General features: G+C 57.0%; 1 protein-coding gene across 14 annotated transcripts in view; it reads left to right on the forward strand.

Annotated features, from left to right (window-relative positions):
• Positions 1-200: 200 nt before the first annotated feature.
• The window catches only part of SLC19A1 (solute carrier family 19 member 1), a 32375-nt gene continuing 10482 nt past the window's right edge, over positions 201-22093 (forward strand). For 4 of the 14 annotated variants that reach the window (XM_037004982.2, XM_037004986.2, XM_073231232.1 and 1 more), the window contains exons 1-5: positions 4930-5021; positions 6543-6761; positions 10121-10892; positions 11144-11336; positions 13787-13928. In XM_037004982.2, coding sequence (XP_036860877.2) covers positions 6573-6761; positions 10121-10892; positions 11144-11336; positions 13787-13928 — 1296 coding nt within the window. In that variant the 5' untranslated portion in view covers positions 4930-5021; positions 6543-6572. Of the gene's footprint in view, positions 229-541; positions 683-4929; positions 5022-6542; positions 6762-10120; positions 10893-11143; positions 11337-13786; positions 13929-20835; positions 20971-21309; positions 21565-22093 lie in introns of those variants that run through there. The other 10 variants (XM_037004980.2, XM_037004979.2, XM_073231230.1 and 7 more) reach the window with 10 other exon arrangements.

The raw sequence follows: 22093 nt of genomic DNA on the forward strand, positions 1-22093 counted from the left end.
CAGCAGTCCTGTCCTGACTTGCTCAGCGGCCAGCATCCCGGCCGGAGCTTTCGGGTCAGACAGGAAAGAATGTTTTCAAAAGAGCCAAAGAAAAGCACAAGCACTTCTTGCGTTGGCAGGGGGCAGGGGGCCGGCCCTCGTCCAAGGGGCGGTCACAGCTGACAGGGGGGCGTGCGGTGCCTTCCTCCCAGACTTCGGGAGCTGTGACCAGGGCTGCGCACCGCGTTGGTAGGCGCGGGGGACTGGGAGAGGTCGTGCACTGGGGGCCGGGGGTCGTCTAGGGGGTCTGTGGAGGGTGGAGGCAATGAGGGGGTGGTCCAGTGAGGACTGTGCGGCCTGAGGCCATGGGCGGCGGTCAGAGGGCCGCTCCCGTGGGGGCTGCGAACGGGTGTTGGGGGCCGGGTCCAGTCGGGACTGCGGCCGGCTGCGTGGACGCACCGGGGTGCCAAGCCCCCGTAACTAGACGGCCGTGTGACCCGGGGCGGGCGGGGCGCGGAGCGGTGGCCCTGGGCGCCGACGCGTGCGCTCTGTCCTCGCGGGCCCGGGGCGGGGCCTTGGGCGGGGCCCGGGGCGGGGCCTGGCCTACGCTATCCCCGCGGTGTCGGCGGCCGGGCTTTCTGGGCGCGCGCGCGGAGAGGCGGCGGCCGCAGGCCAGGTACTCGGCGCAGACCGGGGTCTCGGGGTGAGTGCGGGCGAGTGGGCTCGGGGCTGCGTGCTGGGCGGTGGCACGGACCCGCCTCCCGCCGCGGTGGCCGGCCCAGCGCGCGCTCCCTCCCGCCGCCTCGCGGGGGCCGTGAGCTCGCCCGCTCTCCGCGGCTGTTCCCCCTCGGCCCAGGCGCGCCCGCACCCTCTGGGCCGCGCCGGGCCAGCGCCAGGTCACTTCGCCACCTGTCGGGCGGCTGAGAGCAGCGCCCCGGCCTTCGCCCCGGCCTTCGCCCCGTCTTCCTGGGACCGCGGTCCGGCCCCCCGAGCCGCAGAACACGTGCCGCTGCGCACGTGCCGCTACGGCCGGAAGGGAATGCCTTCCCCGGCCCTGGCGCCGTGGGCCTCCGGCCGGAACTCCGCAGGTGCCGAACGACTTCCCAGAGGACTTCCCTTTGGAAGCGGCCTGGAGCGGACCCCGCGGGAGGCTGTCCTGGAGCCCGGACTGGGCACCGCCGTCCTTTCCTAGTGGTCCCGTCCTACGTCTGTACAAGTGGGAAAGTTCCCAGGCGTCCCCGACCGTAGGGCTTGTCCTGGAGACCCCAGGGGCGCGGCCCAGGCACACACCGTGTGGGTTCCTTCCTCACCGTCTGAGGTGCCCGGTCTGCTGGTTAGAGTGCAGGTCAGATAGTCCAGAATCTAGACACTGTTTTCCAGGCTGCCCGAGTGCAGGTGGGTAAAGTCCTTGGAGCCGCCTGCTGGGTGCTGTGCAGAAAAGTGGTCAGGCGCCCCTCCGCAGAAGGGAGACTGAGCGACCCCCTGCAACCCAGTTAAATCAGCAGAACCAGGACTCACCAGCCCAGCAGAACTGCCTCCCTGTGCTGGTCTGGGAGCCCAGTGCCCCCACAGGAGAGTCCCCCGGATGGCGTCTCACTTGGCCTGGAAGGCATCGCTTGGCCTTTGCATCCTCCTGCATTGGCTTTCTTTCAGACGGGGCTTTGGTGGACTTTAATAACCGTAGATATTAATTATCTGTGCTGGGCAAAGGTGACCAACACCTCCAGGACGTTTTACACCTGTGTGTGTTGTCTATGGACGTTTTACACCTGTGTGTGTTGTCTATGGCAGTGATGGGGTTAACTTCACCCGAGCACAGAACTCTGCCCTCTGATATGGGGTGAGTGCAGGGGTCTTCTTTTTTTCTAAAAGCTGTTTGAAAAAATGTAATGAGCTTCCTCCCGTTAACCTGGTTAACACAAAAGAGAGAGAGGGGTTTGCTTCTGTTTCCATCTTGGGTCTGCAGCCTTCCTAGGAGGTGGTCCCCTCTCCCCACCCCAGACTGTCAGAGCCTCCTGAAGGCCGATGCGTGGGGCCTTGGTCCTCTGCCTTGATCCTCCAGGCAGGCTGGTACTTCCTTTGCCCTTAAGAGGCCTGAGGTTATACAGGCTTGGGTTGGTATCAGGGCACCTGGGGTCCAGGCCAGACCTGCCACCCACTTGCCCAAGCCTGGGCACCTCGTTTGCCTTCTGTGCTCAGTTTTCACGGCTGCGTCCTTCCACTTTACCGTCCTGGAGTGTGAGGCTGAATGGTCCTGCGCACCTAGAATAGTCTGCTATTGGGATGGAGGACTCCGAGGCATGGCTGGACGGCCGGCCTGTGAGTGCTGGTGGTGACTAATCCGCCTCTCGTGTGTTGAATAACTGACAGAATAAAACTGAAGGCAGGTGACCCATCTGGACTAGGGCTGGGACTCCTGTTTTCTGGGTCTGCACAGTTCTTTGAACCCCAGCCCCAGTACAAGTGGCCTGTCCCCCTAGACATGCCAACCAATGGCCTGAGCTGCCTCTGTGCCCTGGGCCGAGTCCACTGCGTCTCAAACATGCGTTGGTCCTGTCGTGTTCAACATCTGCCCAGAGTGGCCAGCGCTAAAAACGGATTGGAAGGACCCTGAATTTTGGCTCTGTTCTGTGTGGCAGCCATGCTCCTGGGGTGGAGCCAGGCTTCTCCCCATGGCCCTGTTCTGCCCAGCTCACTTCTCAGACACCCTGCTATCCAGCCCATGGGCACTGGAGCTGGCAGCTCTCCACCTGTTGCAGAAGTTTTTGAAAGTGCGTGTGCAGCAGTGCTGAGCCAGGTGTGGGAAATGCACAAAGTGGACACACATCTTATGGCCCCAAGGAGTCCCTGCAGTCAGATAGACGGTGTCGCTGGCGGCCCTGCTGCGGCCTGAGTGCCACCTCAGCCCTGCCTGGCCTTTCTGTGAGGCCGGTGGGCAGCATTTCAGCCTGCAAGGGTACTCAAGGGCCAGCACTGCCGCACTGCCCCCAGCCCTGGCCTGGAGGTGTCCTGCCCCCCCTCCCCCCGCACTCTGCCTGGGTGTGCCTGCAGCGGGTTCTCTCACCTCGGGAGTCCCAGAGGTGCTCGTGAAGGGGAGGGCCAGGACCACACCCCCACCCTGGTGCTGGAGGAGGGCTTGCATGCTTGGGAAGCGTGGCCATTTGAACACTCAGGACAAATGCCTGAAGGAGAAATGGAAGTGGCCATTTTGCAGGGCGTCTGTGGGTCTGGTGTGCTCCTCAGCCTCTTTACTTTGCTCCCCTGGCACAGAGTGGGGTGAGGCTGGGCTTGGGGGTCCCTGTGCGGGTCGTGGGGCAGTGGATGTGTGCTTAAGACAGGTGGCAGCCTGGCCCAGGTGGGTATCTTCGTCCACGTCCTTGGAGAGTGGGTCCCACTTTCTGGGGGTGTTCTGGTGAGAAGGCACACATCCTATAGGGACCCCACTAGTGTTGTGGGATGCTCCCCTGGCCCCATAACTGTGGAGTCAGCAGGTGGAAAGCTGGTGCAAGCCCAGAGCAAATAAGAGTGTGGTCCCCAGATGTGAGACTCGAGCACCCCAGCTCAATGTGGGCTGTGGGGACACGTGGGTGCTTAGTGCCTGGACTGGCGCTCCCCTCCCGAGGAGTTCAGGAGCCTGGGCTGCTCCCCGGTGGCTGGGGGTGGCCCCTTCCTCATCCGGTCCCAGCTGTTAGCAGCTCAGGAGGAAGGAAGGGACTCTGGTATTTGTCACCCAGCAGTTTGGATCCTGGACAATGCCATGTCCTCAGATTGCAGGGATGGAGCTGGGGGTGGCCTGTGAGGTCAGGTGCTTGATGATATCAGCCCCAAGGGTGGGCTGGGCTGGAAAGGGCCAGAGCCTGTGGGTTTCTCCCTGAGGCGGCACTGTGAGTGCTGCTAGCAGAGCATTCCCGTCGTTCCTACCCTCCCCACCCCCTGGCTGTCTCCTGGGGGGTGGCTGCTTGCCTGGCCGCCCCTCGGGAGGGAGGCTGGTCCACCCTGTGCTGTGGCCCTGGAGCTCAGGTGGGGTGGTGCTACATGGGACCTCTGGATGTGGACACGGGGCTGTTCTCCAGACCGACAGGAATTCCAAGGCCACGCACCTCATCAACCCTGCCCCTGCAGGCCTGGCCGTGTGTTAATGCCCAGTCCTGGGCTTATGGGCTAATGCCGGGTGGGTGCCCCAGACCTTGAGAGAGCTGCACAGAGAGGCCCAGAGGCTCTCACTGTGGGGTCAGAAGCAGCCCCTGTTGGTTTTGGAAGCCATGGGAATCCAGGATGTGGAACTGGGAAGCATGCCAGGCACTGGTGTCTCAGGCTTCTACCCTGGGATTCGGGGGACGCCAGGTGAGGCCCTTCCTGTCGCTTCTGGAGATAACACCTTTCGGAACAGGAGGGCAGGTACTGGGGTTCCTGGGCCCCAGGGGGTGGGCAGGGTGGGCCAGCTCCTGGGAGCCAGGGCGCTTTGAGCTCCTGGCTGCTTGCCCACATGGGGGGCTTGGTTGGGGGAGAAGCCTGCAGTTGCTCTCCTGGCCCAGGGGTGGGGAGGTGAGTGTGAGAGGTGTGCTCCCACTGGTGGGCGTCTGGGGCACTTACTCCAAGTGTGGGTGGCTCAGCTTGTGGGCCACCCTGTGGCCAATAGCTGTCTGCTTGTGGGAAGGCCCTGCTCTTTCCAGCTGTTGTCGAGCTCCACGGGGCTTAGGAAATTGAATTCCAGTCTCCACACAGCTCTTTCCCAGGGTTGGGAATGGGGAGGGCCAGTTCCACTTGGTCCCTGGAGAATGCTGGGGGGCTGTCCCAGTAACTCCTAAGGCCACTGTTGCCCCGTGGTCCTCTCCCTTTGAAACTCTGGAGTTCTGCAGCCGCCCCTCACCCCTGCCCTGCCCTTCCCTGTAGCCCCCAAACAAGCACCTCAGCCCGGCTTCCTGAGAGATCTCGTTTTCCCTGAGTCAGGTCAGCACAGGACTCCGAGGTGGAAGCAGAGCTCCGGCCACAGTTCCCGTTGCCGAGGCCCCAGGCCTGGGGAGGACGACCAGAGGCCCCACGTGAGGCCATGCTCCACCCTCGGGGGTCCCCCCCCCTGCTGTCTCTGGGCCACCCCGGGCCTCATGCTGGTCCCCAGAGGAGTGTGGGAGCACCCCCTGTTGGGATGGTCTCTGAGCCTCACACCGGCTGGAATGCAGGGGACCTCATGCTGGCAATCTGGGCAGCTTTTCCTCAGAGTCTCTGGGCCCCAAAGCTGGTCCCATGTCTTGGGAACTTTCTGTGCCTTCTGCTTGGGCATTGGAGAGGATGTTTCCACAAATCCAGACCCTACTCAGCCAACCCCCCAAACAGGCTGAGCAGTAAGGAGCAGGGACTTGTCCCGACAGCCTGCAGCCCAGCTGCACCTACACCCCGGGCAGCCCTACCCAGCCTTGGCCTCGGGAATGAAGCCCTCCGGTGCCCTGTACTGCTTAGCCCGGCTCCTTCTTCACCCTGACCTGGTTTAGTGGCTGCTCACTTTTTGACTCACTTCAAATGGAAGTGTCTTGAACAGAAAATATCACTGGGCATATAGGGATGTGGTGATCAAGTGAAGGCAGAGTAACTGTGCAGCTGAGGAAATGGGAGTCCCTGCCTCTCTGTCAGACAGGCTCCGAGTGGGTGGAGATGGGGGTGCTGGCCCCTTACACGGAACAGGCTTCTCACTGACTGATCGACGTTACAGGTGGGGACATGGGCTGGGCAGGCCCCACCTGAGGTCCCCTTCATGGAGGGGGGGCTGTCATCTGGGATGTGCTATCCAGGTGTGCCTGGCCCACCTGATGACCTGCACTCCCAGCTGCTGCTCTTTAGCAGAATCCCCGGTGCTGGGGTCCCAAGACCGCCCTCTGCCCCTCTTGGCCCCTCCCATCCCCGTGCTGCACCCCCTGAAGACGCCCACCTCTTCCTTTGCCCTCTTCACTACTGGCAGCTTTACCTGTGAACCCCATCTGCTGCGCCTGTCTTGGGCTTGGGGTCCCACAGTGGCCAATGGGGTGGCCATTTGGGCTGCAGTTCATGCTCCCAGCCACCTTTGCTGACCACCTGTGCCATGGTGGGCACATGCCTGGCTTCCCCCCAGGTCCTCTTCCACCTGTACCCTCTGGACATCATGGGGCCAGGAGGTACCAAGTGGCTCTAGCTGGGTGGTGTGCCTGGGCACTGTGACCCCAGGCACCAGAATGGGCTGTCCCTGAGACCTCTCCCAGGGAGGCACATGGGCCCAACGCAGCAGCCACAGCCACCGGCTGGGAGCACTTGGAATGAGCCTGGGGTGCCCGGGACGCTGGGTTTCAAACTCTGTTCAGCTTTAGTTAATCAGCACTGAAGGAGCCCCACATGGCTGGTGGTGATGGGATGGGACTGCACAGCCCCAGTGTGGCAGCTGGCCAGGTGGTTACGGGTGCCAGGTGCTCTCAGACCCAGGGCCCATGGGCCCTGTCTGTGGGTGTGGGTTATGTGACAGGGATGTGCCCTGCCTGCCGAGGCTGGGGAGGTGCTGTGGGCTGTTGCTGAGCAGCCCTCTTGGCCCATCCTTGCAGGGGCAGTGTCTCCTTCTGGCCTTGGGCAGCATGGTGCCCGCCACTCAGGCGGTGGAGGAGCAGAAGCCCGCAGAGCCAGGGCTGGACCCGGAGCTCAAGTCTAGGAGATGTCTGGTGATCTACCTCTGCTTCTATGGCTTCATGGCACAGATGCGGCCAGGGGAGAGCTTCATCACACCCTACCTCCTGGGTCCTGACAAGAACTTCACACGCAAGCAGGTAGAATGGGGTAGGGGCTGGGTGGGAGCAGATGGGGTGCGTGGTGGTAGGGTCCTGTCCCGACCTGGGGGGCACCTTCCCACTGAGGCCGGGTAGGGAGGCTGCAGCCCACAGGGGTCCCAGGAAGAGTGTGGGAGTGCCCTGTCCTCTGTTTCCCCTGGTTAGGGAGCCTACGTCCACCTGCTGGGCTGGCTTCCAGGAGAGGCCAGCACCATTTGCCTAAAGAGATTATGGGAGGAATTTTCCTTTTTCTCAGCAACAAGGACAGAGGTGTTGCTGGAACCTGACTAGTAAGCTTGTACCTAGTCTGGTCCCTGGTGCACACTGAGAAGGGGGGTGTGAGCTGTATCCCCTGAGGTTCCGTTCCCCATAAAATAACAAAAGAGCCCAGAGTCTGCTGGTTTGTGAAGCGTGTGGCTGGGGCTCCCATCTGAGCTCAGTGGCTACCTGGCCCAGCCTCGTCCATCCCCTCCAACATGGAGGCTGGACCCTGTACCCCATGTCACTGTGGCTGATCCTGTTGGGTCCCGCTATGCCACATGACTTCTTCAGGAGGCCCCTACCCCTTGCAGACCCTAGAATTGTTTAAGTTACATGCAGTTACCATGCAGGTCAGGCTGTCCCCTCAAACCAGCCATCTTGGAGAAACAGAAATGCCCTTGTGATGCTCACAGGGGCTTGGAGCCCTGTGTGTGTGACTGACCAGGGCTGGTCACTGCCCAGGTGGCGCTGGGGCCTTCAGGGTTGCCTGCTGTATCCCCAGGCCCTCCAAGGTCTCCTCTGAGTGACTGCCCCCCTCTTCCCTTGCTCACCTGTCAGCCATATGGTTCTCCTCCCTTAGAAAGTACCCTGTTCTAGAAGGGGGCCATCCTGGGCCACTGTGTCACTCACGGGTATAAGCATGTGTGAGGAGCCCCCGGAAGTGATGAGGTGAACCCTGTGTCAGAGAGGCCTTGAGCCCCACTCAGCTGCCCTCTCAGGCTCTGCGTTAGCTGCTGGGCCGGCCGGGTGCTGGAGCCGCACCCTGCAGGCTTGAGCCGGGGCAGGGTGGTGAGTGGCACCTAGGACAGCCTATGCAGCCCCCCTGCCATGCTGGCTGGGGGCAGCTGTCCGTGGGGGCCCAGAGCTGTTCTTTTACGTCCCTTTGCATGCCTGCCTCTGATATCCCTCTTGCCAACAACACCTGAGCAGCACTGCTGAGTCTCTGCCCATCTGATGGGCGTGGAGGTGCCTTCTGCAGGATCTACGTCTCCTTGGTGTCTGCCTGCCTGGCCAGCTTCCCTTGTCCTCAGGGCTGGCTTCTTGCGGCCAGGTGGATTCCCGTGCTTGTGGCTCTGCCTGCCGGCATGGCAGGTTCTTCCCAGGTGTGGCTGGCCATCTCACTTTGCACCTGGTGTCCTTTCATGCTGCAGTTTCAGTTTAGTCCAGCCAGACGTGCTTTGTGGGGAGAAGGCACCCTGTGTGCCCTCCCTGCTCTGGTTCGTGAAGTGCCTTTGGGAGGGGCAGGGGCTTGCTTTGCATCTGAGCTGCTGGGTGAGGCCTGCAGCCCCCACCCCACAGGAGCCCCTGCCTACACCCATTGCCTGTCACTGGTGGGATCACCGGGCAGCCTCCAGGACGGTCCTGGCCGTCCTTGTCCTCTCGTCTGGCTGGGCTAAGCACCTATCCAGGTGTGGCCCCTCGATGCCTCCTCTTAGATTTAGTGTTACCTGTGGCCTGCCTGGCCCTTTCCTGCTCCCCACCCCTCTGGTCCCTCCTGCCAGCCCTACTGCCCTGGCCCCATCCCAGCATGTCCTGGCTGCCTTGGGGCCTGGCTGGGCCTGCCCCTTCAGTGAAGCCAGCTGAATCTAGAAGTGGGCATAGCCCCAGCTCCATGGGCACACAGATGTGGTGGGACTGGGTCTGGGTGGAGCTGTTCTCGTGCCAGTGCTGGGCTGCATGACAGATGCTGCTTGCCTCAGGCTTTGTGGGCACCCACTCCCCCTGCACCTTCCACATGTGGTGGGTCAGTCTCCTCTGGCGCCTGCTGGTCTGCCAAGCCCTAGGAGAGCAGGGCAGGGATGCTGAGGAGGAAGCAGGGAAGGGCAGGGCCAGCTGGTTTTCCCCAGGCTGTGACCCCTCGACTCGGGCTCTGACTGGTGAGCCCCTCCAGCTGAGCAAGCCATGTGCCAAGAGATCTCATCAAGCAGGGCTTTTGATGTTCCCAGAATTTTCCATAAACATGAGCCCCCATGGCTATCAGTGAACATGTGCAGGTTACTCAGCAACCCCTGGGAACCGATGAGCACTGAGAGTGTCCCTGTGAGTCCTAGGGGGTTAGTTGTGAGGGCCGCAGGCACGGGGCGAGCCTGCGGAGATGTGTGGGCCCACCCAGCCTCCCGGCAGAGGTGAGTGGCCAGCTCGACGTGGCTCCGTGTGCCGACCCAGGGCTGGACTCAGCCCTGCATTTCCACCTGCAAAGTGGGGCCCTGGTGACAGTGTGCATCACAGGGCTGAGAGGTGCCTGGACCGGCTGGTGAGGAGCACTGCATGTTAGCAGGCGGGCAGGCCCGAGTCTGGGTTAGTGCCCATCAAGGCCGGAGCTCGGCCAGTGCCTGTGCTGGTGGGTCTGAGTCACATCCGGGACCCCACTGAGGGGCTGCCCACTGAAACCCACCAGGGCCTTGGGAGAGGCTACCACCGCGGGGTCCCCTGTCTGCCCTGGGAGGTGGGTGGGCCAGAGACCTGGGCTCTCGGGGCCGGGGCTGCCTCCCGAGGTAAGCCGGGCAGCCAGTGGGACACTGGCTGTCACCCTGAGCGGGTCTTCAACCTTGGGGAGCACAGTGCCCAGCAAGGGCCAGGGGTTCTGGCTCCCACTGGACGAGCCCGCCAGGTCTGCCTGAGGCAGGTGGTGGGGGCCTGTGGCCCAGTGCCCCTGGGGGGGATGGCGCAGAGGATGGGCCGGGGGTTCCGTTTGGTGTCCCTGCACTGGGGACCCGGGGGCGAGGGCAGGGTGCCCGGCCTTTCCATGCCTTCCCTCCCGGCTTCCCCCACACCATGGGAACTGGTCTGTCAGCTGTCTCTCCATACCTCCTTTCCCCCCTCCCCAGAGGGAGGCAGGGTGCAGCGAAGTGAAACTGGCCACAGCTCCATTTTCCACATCGTTAGCTTTAGGCAGGAACCGAATCATGTTCTCATGTCATTAAAAACAGCCTGTCATGAATGGATCTTCCCACGGCTTCACCACAGGAGTCCAGGCGCGCTGCTGTGTGAAAAGCACACTGTGGGGTGGCGCTGGGGCAGAGCACAGCTTGGGGTCAGCTGCCCCGGCGAGGCGATTCCGATGGGGCCTGTGGGGGTCACAGCCTGCTGTCCTGCAGGTCACCAACGAGATCACACCAGTGCTGTCCTACTCCTACCTGGCTACGCTGGTGCCCGTCTTCCTGCTCACCGACTACCTGCGCTACAAGCCAGTGCTCGTGCTGCAGGGCCTGAGCTACATCTCCGTGTGGCTGCTGCTCCTATGGGGCTCCACGGTGCTGCACATGCAGTTCATGGAGCTCGTCTACAGCATCACCATGGCCGCCCGCATCGCCTACTCCTCCTACATTTTCGTGCTGGTGCGGCCCGCCCACTACCAGCGCATGGCCAGCTGCTCGCGTGCGGCCGTGCTGCTGGGCGTCTTCACCAGTGGGGTGCTGGGCCAGCTGCTGCTCTCGGTGGCTGGGTGCTCCTTCACCAAGCTCAACTACATCTCGCTGGCCTTCCTCACCTTCAGCCTGGTCCTGGCCCTCTTCCTCAGGTGCCCGAAGCGCAGCCTCTTCTTCAACAATAGTGCGGGCAGGCCCGGTGCTGCCTCGCCCTCCGAGCTGGACCGAATGAACCCGCTCCCTGGCCTGCGTGCTGGTGGGAAGCGGGTTGCGGCGCTGCGGGTGGCCATGTGGGACTTGGTGCTTGTGCGCATGTTGAGGGAGCTGGTGCACAGCCTGCGGCGGCCGCAGCTACGCCTCTGGTCCCTGTGGTGGGTCTTCAGCTCCGTGGGCTACTACCTCATCGTCTACTATGTGCACATCCTGTGGAATGTGGTCAACCCCACTGAGGACACCACTGCGGTCTACAACGGCGGGGCCGACGCTGCCTCCACCCTGCTCAGTACGTCATGCCCTGTGCGCTCCCCCGCCACCCACCCACCCTATCCGCTGCCTCCATCCAGCTGGGTACATCCCGCCCCGGCCCCTGCCTCCCACGCCGCGCCTGCACCCCGCACAGAATGTCCAGTGCCCTCGCACCCCTCCTTGGCCCCCGCTGTGTGCCCCGCCCCCGCCTCCAGCGTGCCATGTCTCTCTGCCCCCACGTCCCGCCCTGCCTCCCAGTCCCAGAACGTGCTGGTGGCCGTCCCCCAGGTGCCATCACCTCCTTTGCCGCGGGCTTCGTGAACATCCGCTGGGCCCTGTGGGCCGAGCTGGTCATCGCGGGTGTGACGGCGGTGCAGGCTGCGCTGGTCTTCCTCATGTACAGCACGAACAACATCTGGCTGTGCTACATCACCTTCATGCTCTTCCGTGGCTCCTACCAGTTCCTGGTGCCCATTGCCACGTGAGTCGGCCAGCAGGGTGGAAGCCTGAGGGCGCAGACTAGTGGGGGGCAGAGGGCGTGTGCTGGGCGGCCCAGAGAGGTCTGGTGGTGGTTGCCGTTTGCAGATGAGCCCTGCACGCCCTTGATCAGGGACCCGATCTGCCCCACCACCCACAGCAAGGAGCCGGCCCCTGGGTAGCGCTTCCTTGGGTGCCCTGCCCAGTCCTGTGAGGCTGCTTGGTGTCCATAGGGACTGGCCCTCATGAAATTCTCTAGGTCCCCTGCCTGTTTCCAAGGCTTGGACACTGCTGTGATTCTCTCTGGGGTGTCCGAGCCTGAGAACTCTGTGGCCCCATGTGGGGTGCCCCGAGGCCTCTCTGGTCCTCTCCTCCCACAGTTGGGCATGACTGCCCATTGGCAAGGAATGACCAAGTGTCCCAGCTCACCCTCTTCCCAGAGCTTTCCTGATGCCCTCATGTCCCTCACACCCCTGGGGTCCCTACCTAGGACCCTCTGTGCAACCCTGGAACCAACTTTTCAGAAAGTGGGACATGCACACTGCGCCCTATCATGCCCTGTGTGTTCACACCACACGAGGGAGCCTACTGCCCTGTGTGCACACCCAGTGTGGGCCCGTCACCCCTCTGGGGCACCTCCAGGCCTGGCCTTCCCGTCGTGCCCACATCAGAACTTCTGTCTCCACCACGTCTTGAGCTGGCTCCGTGACCCCAGCCTCCTGCTGCTCTGCCAATCCCTGTGGCATGGTGGCTGACCCCCACGGCCCCTCACAGAGCTCCCACACCTACTTGCTTCTCTGCTTTGAGCCCGCACGCACCCTGGGGGAGGTCTGACTGCGGCCCTTCCCCTCCTGTCCTGAAGGCCGAGTGCTGCCAGATGCCTGGCTCACCGCTGGCCCCACGAGATGGTTTTCACTAAGACACCCTTTCTGACCTTGTGGCCGGGCTGCCTTCCCCACAGCGTGGACACGTGTCCTCCGCACTGCCCTGCCCTCCAGCCCTCTCAGCCTCTCCACGTCCAACAAGCATGTGCTGTGGCCAGACGCTTGTGCCCTGTCCCTGTGGGCACCTGCTGTGCTCACTGCATCTGTTCCGAGGGCACTTGGATGCTTAACTGTGAGACCAGAAGCGCAGCTGCAGAGCGGGCCAGGTCCCGGGTGTGGGGCGTCCTCTCTGGCCTGATGTGAACTATGCCATGTGGCTCCGTGTCCTGGCTCCTTGCAGAGCCCTGTGGGTCTGTCGGAAATGCAGACACCATGGGTTCCCTTGGCGATGACTGACAGGCCACACGGCTGGTCCCCAGCTGGTGGGAGTGCTGTCCCCGGTGTTCTGTGACAGCCCTGGGGCCACTAGCTCTCAGCTACATCTTTACAAATTCTGATAATTTGCAAAATTATCAGATGGACCCTGGAAGGGGACTGCCCAGGTCAAAGGGCATGTGCTTTAGGAAGGGGGTGTCGGCAGATACCAGGTGGGCAAGCATGGCCCCTGTTGGGGGTGGAGGGGCCCATGGGCCCGCCCCCACCCCTTGATGACAATGCTGTGCCTCCTGCGGGATGTCAGTGGCCAGTTCATACCTATGGCCCCTTTCTGATGGGATCCCTCTTCCTGACTTACCTGCAGTGCACTGACATCTGTGGTATGTGACAAGGGCCTTTTCTCATGCTGCCCCTGTGCCTCACCTTCAGCCCCACTTAGTGACTTCAGGACATGCCACCGAGACGTGTGGACGGCGTGGTGCCCAGCCTGTGCTGGGAGCTCTGGCCCCCCCAGTAGCTGAGCTGGTGCCCAGCCCCTTCCTCTCCCTGCCGTGTGGCTGCCCGTGCATTCCTGGCTCCTCCCACCCCAGTGTGGCAGAGCCCCTAGGCCTCTCTGTCTTGCCCTTTAAAGGCTTCTTGGGTATTTTTGTTTGTCTGTTCTTCAGAACTTAAGGCTGTTAATTGTCCAGTTGTTATTTATTTTTAAGGGCACTTTGGGTGTTCTAAATGGAAGGATATTCGGATGTTAACTTCATGGCAGAGGACCGGGAGCCCTAAACATGAGTTCCCCCTGCTTTCCTGGTTTCTTCACCATTCTTTCCCCAGTTTGTTGAATTGTTTAATGATAAGCAACTTGAATTTGGGATTTTGCTTATGATGCTCTGCTCATTCTTGCGAGGGTTGATTTTGTGAGGATTCACTGTGGTACTGCGTTCGTGGTCCCCAAGTCACTGGGAGATTTTTTAAATGTCCCCAGGTTGCATTTGGCTCTTCGTTTTGAATCCACATTATGAGTCGTTTTTGGGGGAGTGGTGGGGCCCGTCTCCCATGGGCTTGGCCACTCCTCGGGCCACATGAGGGTCGCTGGTGGCTGCTGGCTGCCTGGGGAGTGGCCGCTCAGAGCGGGTTTCCCCTTTGCCTTTGTGGGTGCTTCTTGTCCTCTGGCTGAGTCTGATCTGGCCTGCTTTCCATTAAGTTTCCAGATCGCATCTTCTCTTTCTAAAGAGCTCTGTGCCCTGGTCTTCGGAGTCAACACATTCCTGGCCACCGCTCTCAAGACCATCATCACCCTCATTGTTTCCGACAAGCGGGGCTTAGGCCTCCCTGTCCGCTCCCAGGTGAGCCCCATCTCCGCTCACCTGCCAGTCTCAGCTGCAAGCCCCTTCCTTGGGGGATCCTGGCTGGGGCTTCCTGGTGCCCACCTGATCAGCGGCATGGCCCCATTGAGGGTCCAGGCCACAGATCCACAGGACAGGGGCATGCACAGGGTGGGCTGGGCGTCTCCTGCTGGTGTGCTAGACTGAGCTGGAGCAGGAGCAGTGAGTGAGAAGCCAGAGTGGGGAGGGGGTTCAGCCTTGACCTGGCCACCCAGTGCAGGCCTGTGCTGCCCCCGGGGCCCAGGTTGGGGCCCTAAACGTCACCTGCATCCAGGCAGGGCATAGCCCCCTCCAGTCAGTCCTGGGGTTTCTGAGGCCAGGCTGAGTTGAGTGCAGGTCACCCGAGGAGCCCTCTCCAGCCCTGGGCGTCCCCAGACGGCTGATGTCATGGCCAGGACAGAGGCTTGGTCAGGAGCTGTCTCTGTGCCATGACAGCTTGCCACCCTGGTCCACGTGTCTTCCATACCAGGACAGGTGGAGCTGGCACTGGTACGTGCTGGCCCCTCAGTCCCTCCTACATCCAACCCTGGGCCAGTGCTCCTGCTTCTGGGAAGAGCTTGAGAATTCCTGTCCACCATGAGGTTGGGGACACTCACGCGGGACTGTCCATGTGGGTTTGGGGTGCACATGGTGTCACTTCTGTGGCCTCAGCCAAGGCAGGCCCCTCTGGGCAGCCAGAATTAGGCCAACGAGGCCCACTGGTGGGATGACTGCTGCCGCTCAGTGCATGCCCAGTCCAGCCTGCACTGTGCAAGCCTTGACCTGCAGATGTGCGCCTCCATCTGCCCAGAGCCCAGACTGCTGTGGGGCTTGGGGGCTCCACAGAGAAGCCTGACCCTCTTTCTTCCTGTTGGGGCCTGTGAGTTATCATCCCTGCCTGTGGTTGACCTGGAGGGATTTGGCGCCCCCTTCTGGCCTCCTGACTCTACTTTAGTGGGGTTTCCTTTATTAATTTTCACATGCCCCCCTTTTGATTAAGATTTCTCTTTGAAAGACTCACTGATCAACAGTCAGGTTTAATTCAGGGGCCTTTTGCCCCTCGGTGCCAGGAAGAACCTTTCCTGGGAGTCATGCCCCACATGGGAGGGAAATTGTACAGATGGAGATCTACTTCAGTAGGGGGTCTCGGGGAGCTACAGGGCCCTCCTTCAGGATCCTGAGCGCCGGGGGTCACCCTCTAATGGGCGTGTGTCTTTCCAGAGCTTCAGCAGGGCGACATTACAGAATCAGAAGGAATATGACATTCCAAATTCTGTGATGGAACCGAGGTCTGAAAGGAGGAGCTAAAAATATTTATCAGCATTTACCCCAGCTGAGGGCAGGGCAGTACCCCCCATGGGGTACACCTGGAGTCACGTATGCTCCTGAAGTCCCTGCCTAAGGGAGCCACACAAGCAGGCCCTGAGCTCTGAGGCCCACTGAGACAGGACCCACGGCCTTTGGGGATATGCTGTGCAGGCGGACACAGAGCGGCCGCTGATGATTTACGTTTTGCAACATAAATGCTTGTGTTTTACATTTTTTTTTGGAGCATTTTTTCATGTGCCTGTTGTCCATCTGAATTTCTTGTTTGGAGAAGTGTCTGTTAATATCCTCTGCCCATTTTTTAATTGGCTTATTTGCTTTTTGTTTGTTGAGGCGCGTGAGCTCTTTATATAATTTGGATGTCAACCCTTTATTGGATCTGTCATTTATGAATATATTCTCCCATACTGTAGGGTATCTTTTCGTTCTACTGATGGTGTCCTTTGCTATACAGAAGCTTTTTAGTCTGATATAGTCCCACTTGTTCATTTTTGCTTTTGTTTTCCTTGCCCAGGGAGATATGTTCATGAAGAAGTTGCTCATGTTTATGTCCAAGAGATTTTTGCCTATGTTTTTTTCTAAGAGTTTTATGGTTTCATGACTTACATTCAGGTCTTTGATCCATTTGGAGTTTACTTTTGTGTATGGCATTAGACAGTGATGCAGTTTCATTCTCTTGCATGTAGCTGTCCAGTTTTGCCAACACCAGCTGTTGAAGAGGCTGTCATTTCCCCATTGTATGTCCATGGCTCCTTTATCATATATTAATTGACCATGTATGCTTGGGTTTAATATCTGGGCTCTCAAGTCTGTTCCATTGGTGTATGGGTCTGTTCCTTTGCCAGTACCATATTGTCTTGATTACTGTGGCTTTGTAGTAGATCTTGAAGTTGGGAAGTGAGATCCCCCCCAGCTTTATTCTTCCTTCTCAGGATTGCTTTGGCTATTTGGGGTCTTTTGTCATTCCATATGAATTTTAGAACTATTTGTTCCAGTTCATTGAAGAATGCTGTTGGTATTTTGATAGGGATTGCATTGAATCTATAGATTGCTTTAGGCAGGATGGCCATTTTGACAATATTAATTCTTCCTAACCATGAGCATGGGATGTGTTTCCATTTATTGGTTTCTTCTTTAATTTCTCTCATGAAAATGTCTTGTAGTTTTCAGAGTATAAGTCTTTCACTTCCTTAGTTAGGTTTATTCCTAAGTATTTTATTCTTTTTGATGCAGTTGTGAATGGAATTGTTTTCCTGATTTCTCTTTCTGCTAGTTAATCATTAGTGTATAGGAATGCAACAGATTTTTGTGTATTAATTTTGTATCTTGCAACTTTGCTGAATTCAGATATTAGATCTAGTAGTTTTGGAGTGGATTCTTTAGGGTTTTTTATGTACAATATCATGTCATCTGCAGACAGGGACAGTTTGACTTCTTCTTTACCAATCTGGATGCCTTTTATTTCTTTGTGTTGTCTGATTGCTGTGGCAAGGACCTCCAGTACTGTGTTGAATAGAAGTGGGGAGAGTGGGCATCCTTGTCTTGTTCCTGATCTTAAAGGAAAGGCTTTCAGCTTCTCACTGTTACGTATAATGTTGGCTGTGGGTTTGTCATATATGGCCTTTATTATGTTGAGGTACTTGCCCTCTATACCCATTTTGTTGAGAGTTTTTATCATGAATGTATGTTGAATTTTGTGAAATGCTTTTTAGTATCAATGGAAATGATCATGTGGTTTTTGTTCTTTTTGTTGATGTGGTGGATGATGTTGATGGGTTTTGAATGTTGTACCATCCTTGCATCCCTGAGATGAATCCCACTTGATCATGGTGGATGATCTTTTTTATGTATTTTTGAATTCGGTTTGCTAATATTTTGTTGAGTATTTTTGCATCTATGTTCATTAGAGATATTGGTTTGTGATTTTCTTTTTTTGTGGTGTCTTTGCCTGGTTTTGGTATTAGAGTGATGCTGGCCTCGTAGAATGAGTTTGGGAGTATTCCCTCCTCTTTTCCTTTATGGAAAACTTTAAGGAGGATGGGTATTTTACATTTTCAAACAGTATTGTTATCTCAGAGAACTGTTTGGGACCAATTGTTATCAGTTAATACAGCCTGTACAGTTGCAAATGCAGAGCCGAATTCAGTTAATAGTTCAAATGAAAGACAGACTTCTGTGAATTCTGAAACGTGTAACATTTCAGAAAAGGCTCACAGCATCATGGAAAGACTGTTTCCAAAACGCCATAGCCACAAGAAGAGGCTTCCCCTTTTGTAAGGGTTTGGGAAATTCAGATGAGGGTATTTTCTGTCCATGAAAGAGATGGAAGCAAACGGGATGCAGGCCAGGCCCTGAGGTCTCAGGAGAGCTGCCTCACCAGGTGTCATTTGCTCTGGTCCTGGGAGATCTTTATTTTCAGGCCACCAGATTGAGTGCAGGGCGGTCAGGTGCTTTATTAGATGTGTGACGTGAATCCGAGAGTCTGTTCCCTGCAGTTTGTCGGCACAAGGGGTAGCTAATGCTTCCTGATGAGGGCTTTTCCCTAAGGCCAGAGAGCCTGAGCTGTGGGTCTAGGAGGCAGGGCCACGCATACTGGGAGTCCTGTGACATCTCAAGGGGTGAGAGTCTATGCGTCCCAGAAGGGTGGATCTGAGATTTAGTAGGACCGACAGCAATGCTTTTGAGCAAGGTACTTGGTGGGGGTGGGGGGTCTCTACAAATTTGCCAACTGAGTCTTAATAGTGCTGTTAGAGCATATGGCTGGCCCTGAGGACCCAGGTTGGCCTGCACAAGGAGAGGGTAAAACCAGCCAGATGGCACAGGCTGGTCGAAGCACCTGACTGATATGTGGGCTCCCTGACCTCTGTGGAGTTTCACAGGGATCCGCAGGTGGCGCCGGTCCTTTCTAACGGAACTTGATCCACAGAAGCAGCACTGGCCTGTCTATCAGGGAAAGCCTCAGTCCAGTGAAAAAACATAAAAGCCATGACTGACGCATATTTGTCTGTGGGATGGGGAAGCTGTCTGAAATTGGTTTGCCAAACTTGAATGGCCACGGGAGCATGTAAAACGGTTTCCTTGGATTGTGTTTTGGATGGTGGGACAAGTGAGATAGGCACGGTGTCTTCTGCCAATATCAGTTTACAACTTTGCCCATAAGAAGGGTAGTTACAGATCCAATAGGAGCAATGATAGTGTCCCCAGACTCATCTACAGGGCTGCCAGGAATGGAGTGAATGAAAACGTTTCAAAGTCTAATTTAATTTGCCTGGTTGGCTATTTTGATTACTACTGTCAAATTCTAGAATTATTTCCCACTTTTGGAGAAATTCCAGCATGATATTTTTCTAAGAAATCTCAGTCCAGTAAATGCATGGGGTGGAGGAACTAAGGAGAAAGGGTGGGTGTTTCTTAAAAGGCCTAAACAGAAGGGGATGGGTCCATTATACAGGGATCTGTGGAAGTTTATTAGAGACCCCACTATTTAAACTGTGTTAGCGCTCTGACACCAGGCTGCTTTAGAGCAGAGGGGCTGAGCTCAGAGCATAGATCAGTGTCAGCAAGGACAGAGAGGTCATTACCAGTCTGGACAGTGGTTTCTCCTGGCTGGTCAGGAGAGAGGACTGGGCAGAGGCCCCGCAGCTCCTCAGAATCCCATCACCGGGAGCTGGAACACTGAAAGGGCTGGCTTGGGGCTGAGGGCGTTTGAAGTGCATGAACTTGTGACAGTCTCTTTTCTGGTCTCCTGGCTCTTTGCACTAATAGCTGACACTAGATTTTCAGCCAGAGTTGAAAGTTAACAGATTTGGTGATCTTTCAGGTGGCTCATGAGGGGGCGTGCAAGCTGGTTTGCCAGCTAACTGAATCTGGGATGGTTACAATTTCCCATTCCATCCTGGTCCTTCTAACTAAAGGGGAAAGATCCCGGTTCAGCGCATTCATACGCTTGGAGTTAAATGCTATCTGAGTGGAGTCAGCATCTAAAGGAAGACGAGCATTTTCATTAAAGACAATTTGGGGTTGATGGTAATAGTCAGGAACAGGTTCATGAGGCTTGGGTGCCAGCCTGATCAACAGGCTTGGGAAAAGCTACTGCAGTTGCTTGGTGGGGGCTTCCAGTGAGGGTTCTAGCATTTTGCTAGAGGTCAGGGGTCTGGTTGTCCAAATCCCTTTCAGGATGTGCCTATTAGCCAGTTTCATCCAGTGCTTGGCCTGGCCATCAGCAACAAGCAGTGGATTCACTCATATAAATTTGAGAAACAAGGCTGGTAAATTTGAATAACTATGTTAAGTTCCTCAACAGACTCATGGTGTCCTTAGTCACTTCAGGGACTTTACCTTTGGCCTACAGGGAAGACAAGATCTTTGCATCCTTGGAAGACTTAGCTCTAAAAGGACATATTTAATCGGTTTAGATCTGGGGCAAGGCAAGTTCAGCAAAATGATCAGAATGAGTGAGAAGAGGGTAGGGAGTGAGTGGAAGAGGGGGCTGCCGAGGGGACGGGAGAGCGGTGCCTGAGGTGGGCCTGAGCTCCAGGTGCTGCCCTGGGTCTGCACGCAAAGAAGATGGGGAGGGGAAGGAGAGGCCTCAGAAGCCATTGTTCCTTTCTCCTTCTGTTTTAATCGTTAGTTAGCCTCAGTTAGTCTAAACATTTTATTTGGCAGAGAAGCAATTGTACATTCTTGATAATGTTTGGAAGCCTCAGAATACCTGTTAAAACACATGCCATTCAGTTCAGTTTGGACAGTTTCAGAGCCATGGATGTTCAGTTTTGAGAAAAGTTAAGTTTGGGGAGATCAAACAGTCTCCACAATGGCCTTGGTGTTCTAAGTCAGGTGTGGCTGAGCTGGTCTATTTAGTTAGCTATGTGCAGGAGGAGGGACCATAAAATCCAAGCATGAAATTGGCTAGGGTTGCAGAAGGGCAGCACCTTCATTTGATAACTGAGATCCCATCTCTTAGAGGTTTTTCTGTAGAGTTAGGGGAAGAATTCCTAAACAACAGTTTCCATGGAAGAGTCTGGTTCTGAGAAGGGATTGGACCGAAGGCCAAATGAGTACTCCCAGGAAGGAGAAGGCCTTAAAGCAGGTCCCAAATAAAGCCTCAAGAGCTTAAACACAGTCAGTGGGGCTCGAAATCCAGGAGAAAACTTGCCGTCTGGCTCCCACATCAGCAAGAAAGAAGTGAGCTCAGTGGGTTGTGGGCACTGGCGCCTGATTGCTCACCAGCCTGAGAGCTGCTGGGGATCTTCTCTGGACCCCATTTCTCACACCAAGTGTTAGCTTTAAAATAAAGCTGCCAGTTATTTTACCAGCAAAATGGGTTTATTCGGGAGCAACAGAGAACTGCGATTTGGGCCGTATCAGCTCCAGTAAAACTACTGGCCAGTCCAGCAGACGCTGGCGAGGGACGTTACCCCAGGGAGAGGGAGGAGGGCACTGGCAGGGGCCGTTTTGAGGGAAAGTCCTGGAGAAAAGCCAGAGTCCAGGAGCTGCGGCCCCTCACTGGCTGGGTGGCCGGGGTGGCGGGTGCCGGAGATGCCGAGCTCGTCCTTCCCTGCAGGGGCCTGGAAGCCGCCATTCCTGCCTGTGGAGGCTGTTCTGTTGGGTCTGCCTTGACTTGCTTCCCGCACTGGCGGAGGGCAGGACTCCCCTGACCCCACTGCAGTAGGATTTCCCTTTATCATTTTTCACAGAGGTGAGAACAGGGGCAGGTGTTTGGGCCCAGCAGGGGCAAAGCTGGAGCCTGGTGGGAACTGAGATGGAGCTTGTCAGCAGCTGGCTTGAATTTGCTCTTGTTTTTAAGTTAAACCTTTTACTTTTGGATAACCGTACACCCAGTGCAGTGCAAGAGGCCATGCACATCCAGGTGCCCTGCCCCTACTTTCCCCACTGGGCACATCCTGCACTTAAACACTACCGGGGTACAGACCTTCCAGTTGTGAGCAAGGAGGGTTCTGTCCCACAGGGCGCCGGGCTTCCATTTCCTGGCCACACCACCCAGCTCCTACCCTGTCTCCTTCCCAACCCTTGCCAGCCACAGTCCATCCCCATTTCTACAGCTTCCTTGTTGCAAGAGTATGAGTTAAGTGGAATTGTGGACTACGTAGGCACTCAGCCTGGCTTCCCTGAGGCCCGCCTAGAGTGCGCACGTCACTGGCGTCCTGTCCCTGCTGGCCTCTGCCCTGTGGTGTGAACGGACTGCAGCCTGCCAGCCTGCTCACTGCGAAGGACTCCGGCTGTTCCCACCTCAGACTGTCCTGAATAAAACTGCTATGCATGTTTGTTTATAGGTTTTTGTGTGAATGTAGGTTTCCATTTCTCTGCTGTAAGTGCCCAAAAGTGTGGTTGCTTATAGTAGTTGTGTGTTTTTAAGAAGCTGCCAAACTGTTCCCCATGGTGGCTGCACCCTTATGTTCCCACTGACATGTGTGAGAGATCTGGGTTCTCTGCATCCTCAGCAGCTTGTGGTGGTGCTGTGTGTTTTGTTCAGCCATTCTGATAGACTGGGGTGAAGTCTTGCAGCTTCGGTTTGCATCTCCTGGTGGCTAGTGATGTTTTCTTCTCTGTGCTCACCTGCCCTCTCTGCATCCTCTTCACCAGGAGGCTGCTTCCCCCTTCTGCCCCTTTCTTAATGGGATGGTTTGTTGTTTTTACTCTTGACTTTGGGCATCATCATATATCCCAGACAGTAGTCCTTTGTGGTGTATATACATGGTCTGCAAGCATTTTCGTGGACCCCATAGTTCATCTTAACAGTGTTGTTTGCTGAGCAAAAGTTTTAGATTTTAATGTGGTCTCATTTATATATTTTTCCTTTT

This window comes from Manis javanica, chromosome 3, assembly GCF_040802235.1.
Source record: "Manis javanica isolate MJ-LG chromosome 3, MJ_LKY, whole genome shotgun sequence".
Classification (NCBI taxonomy): Eukaryota; Metazoa; Chordata; class Mammalia; order Pholidota; family Manidae; genus Manis; species Manis javanica.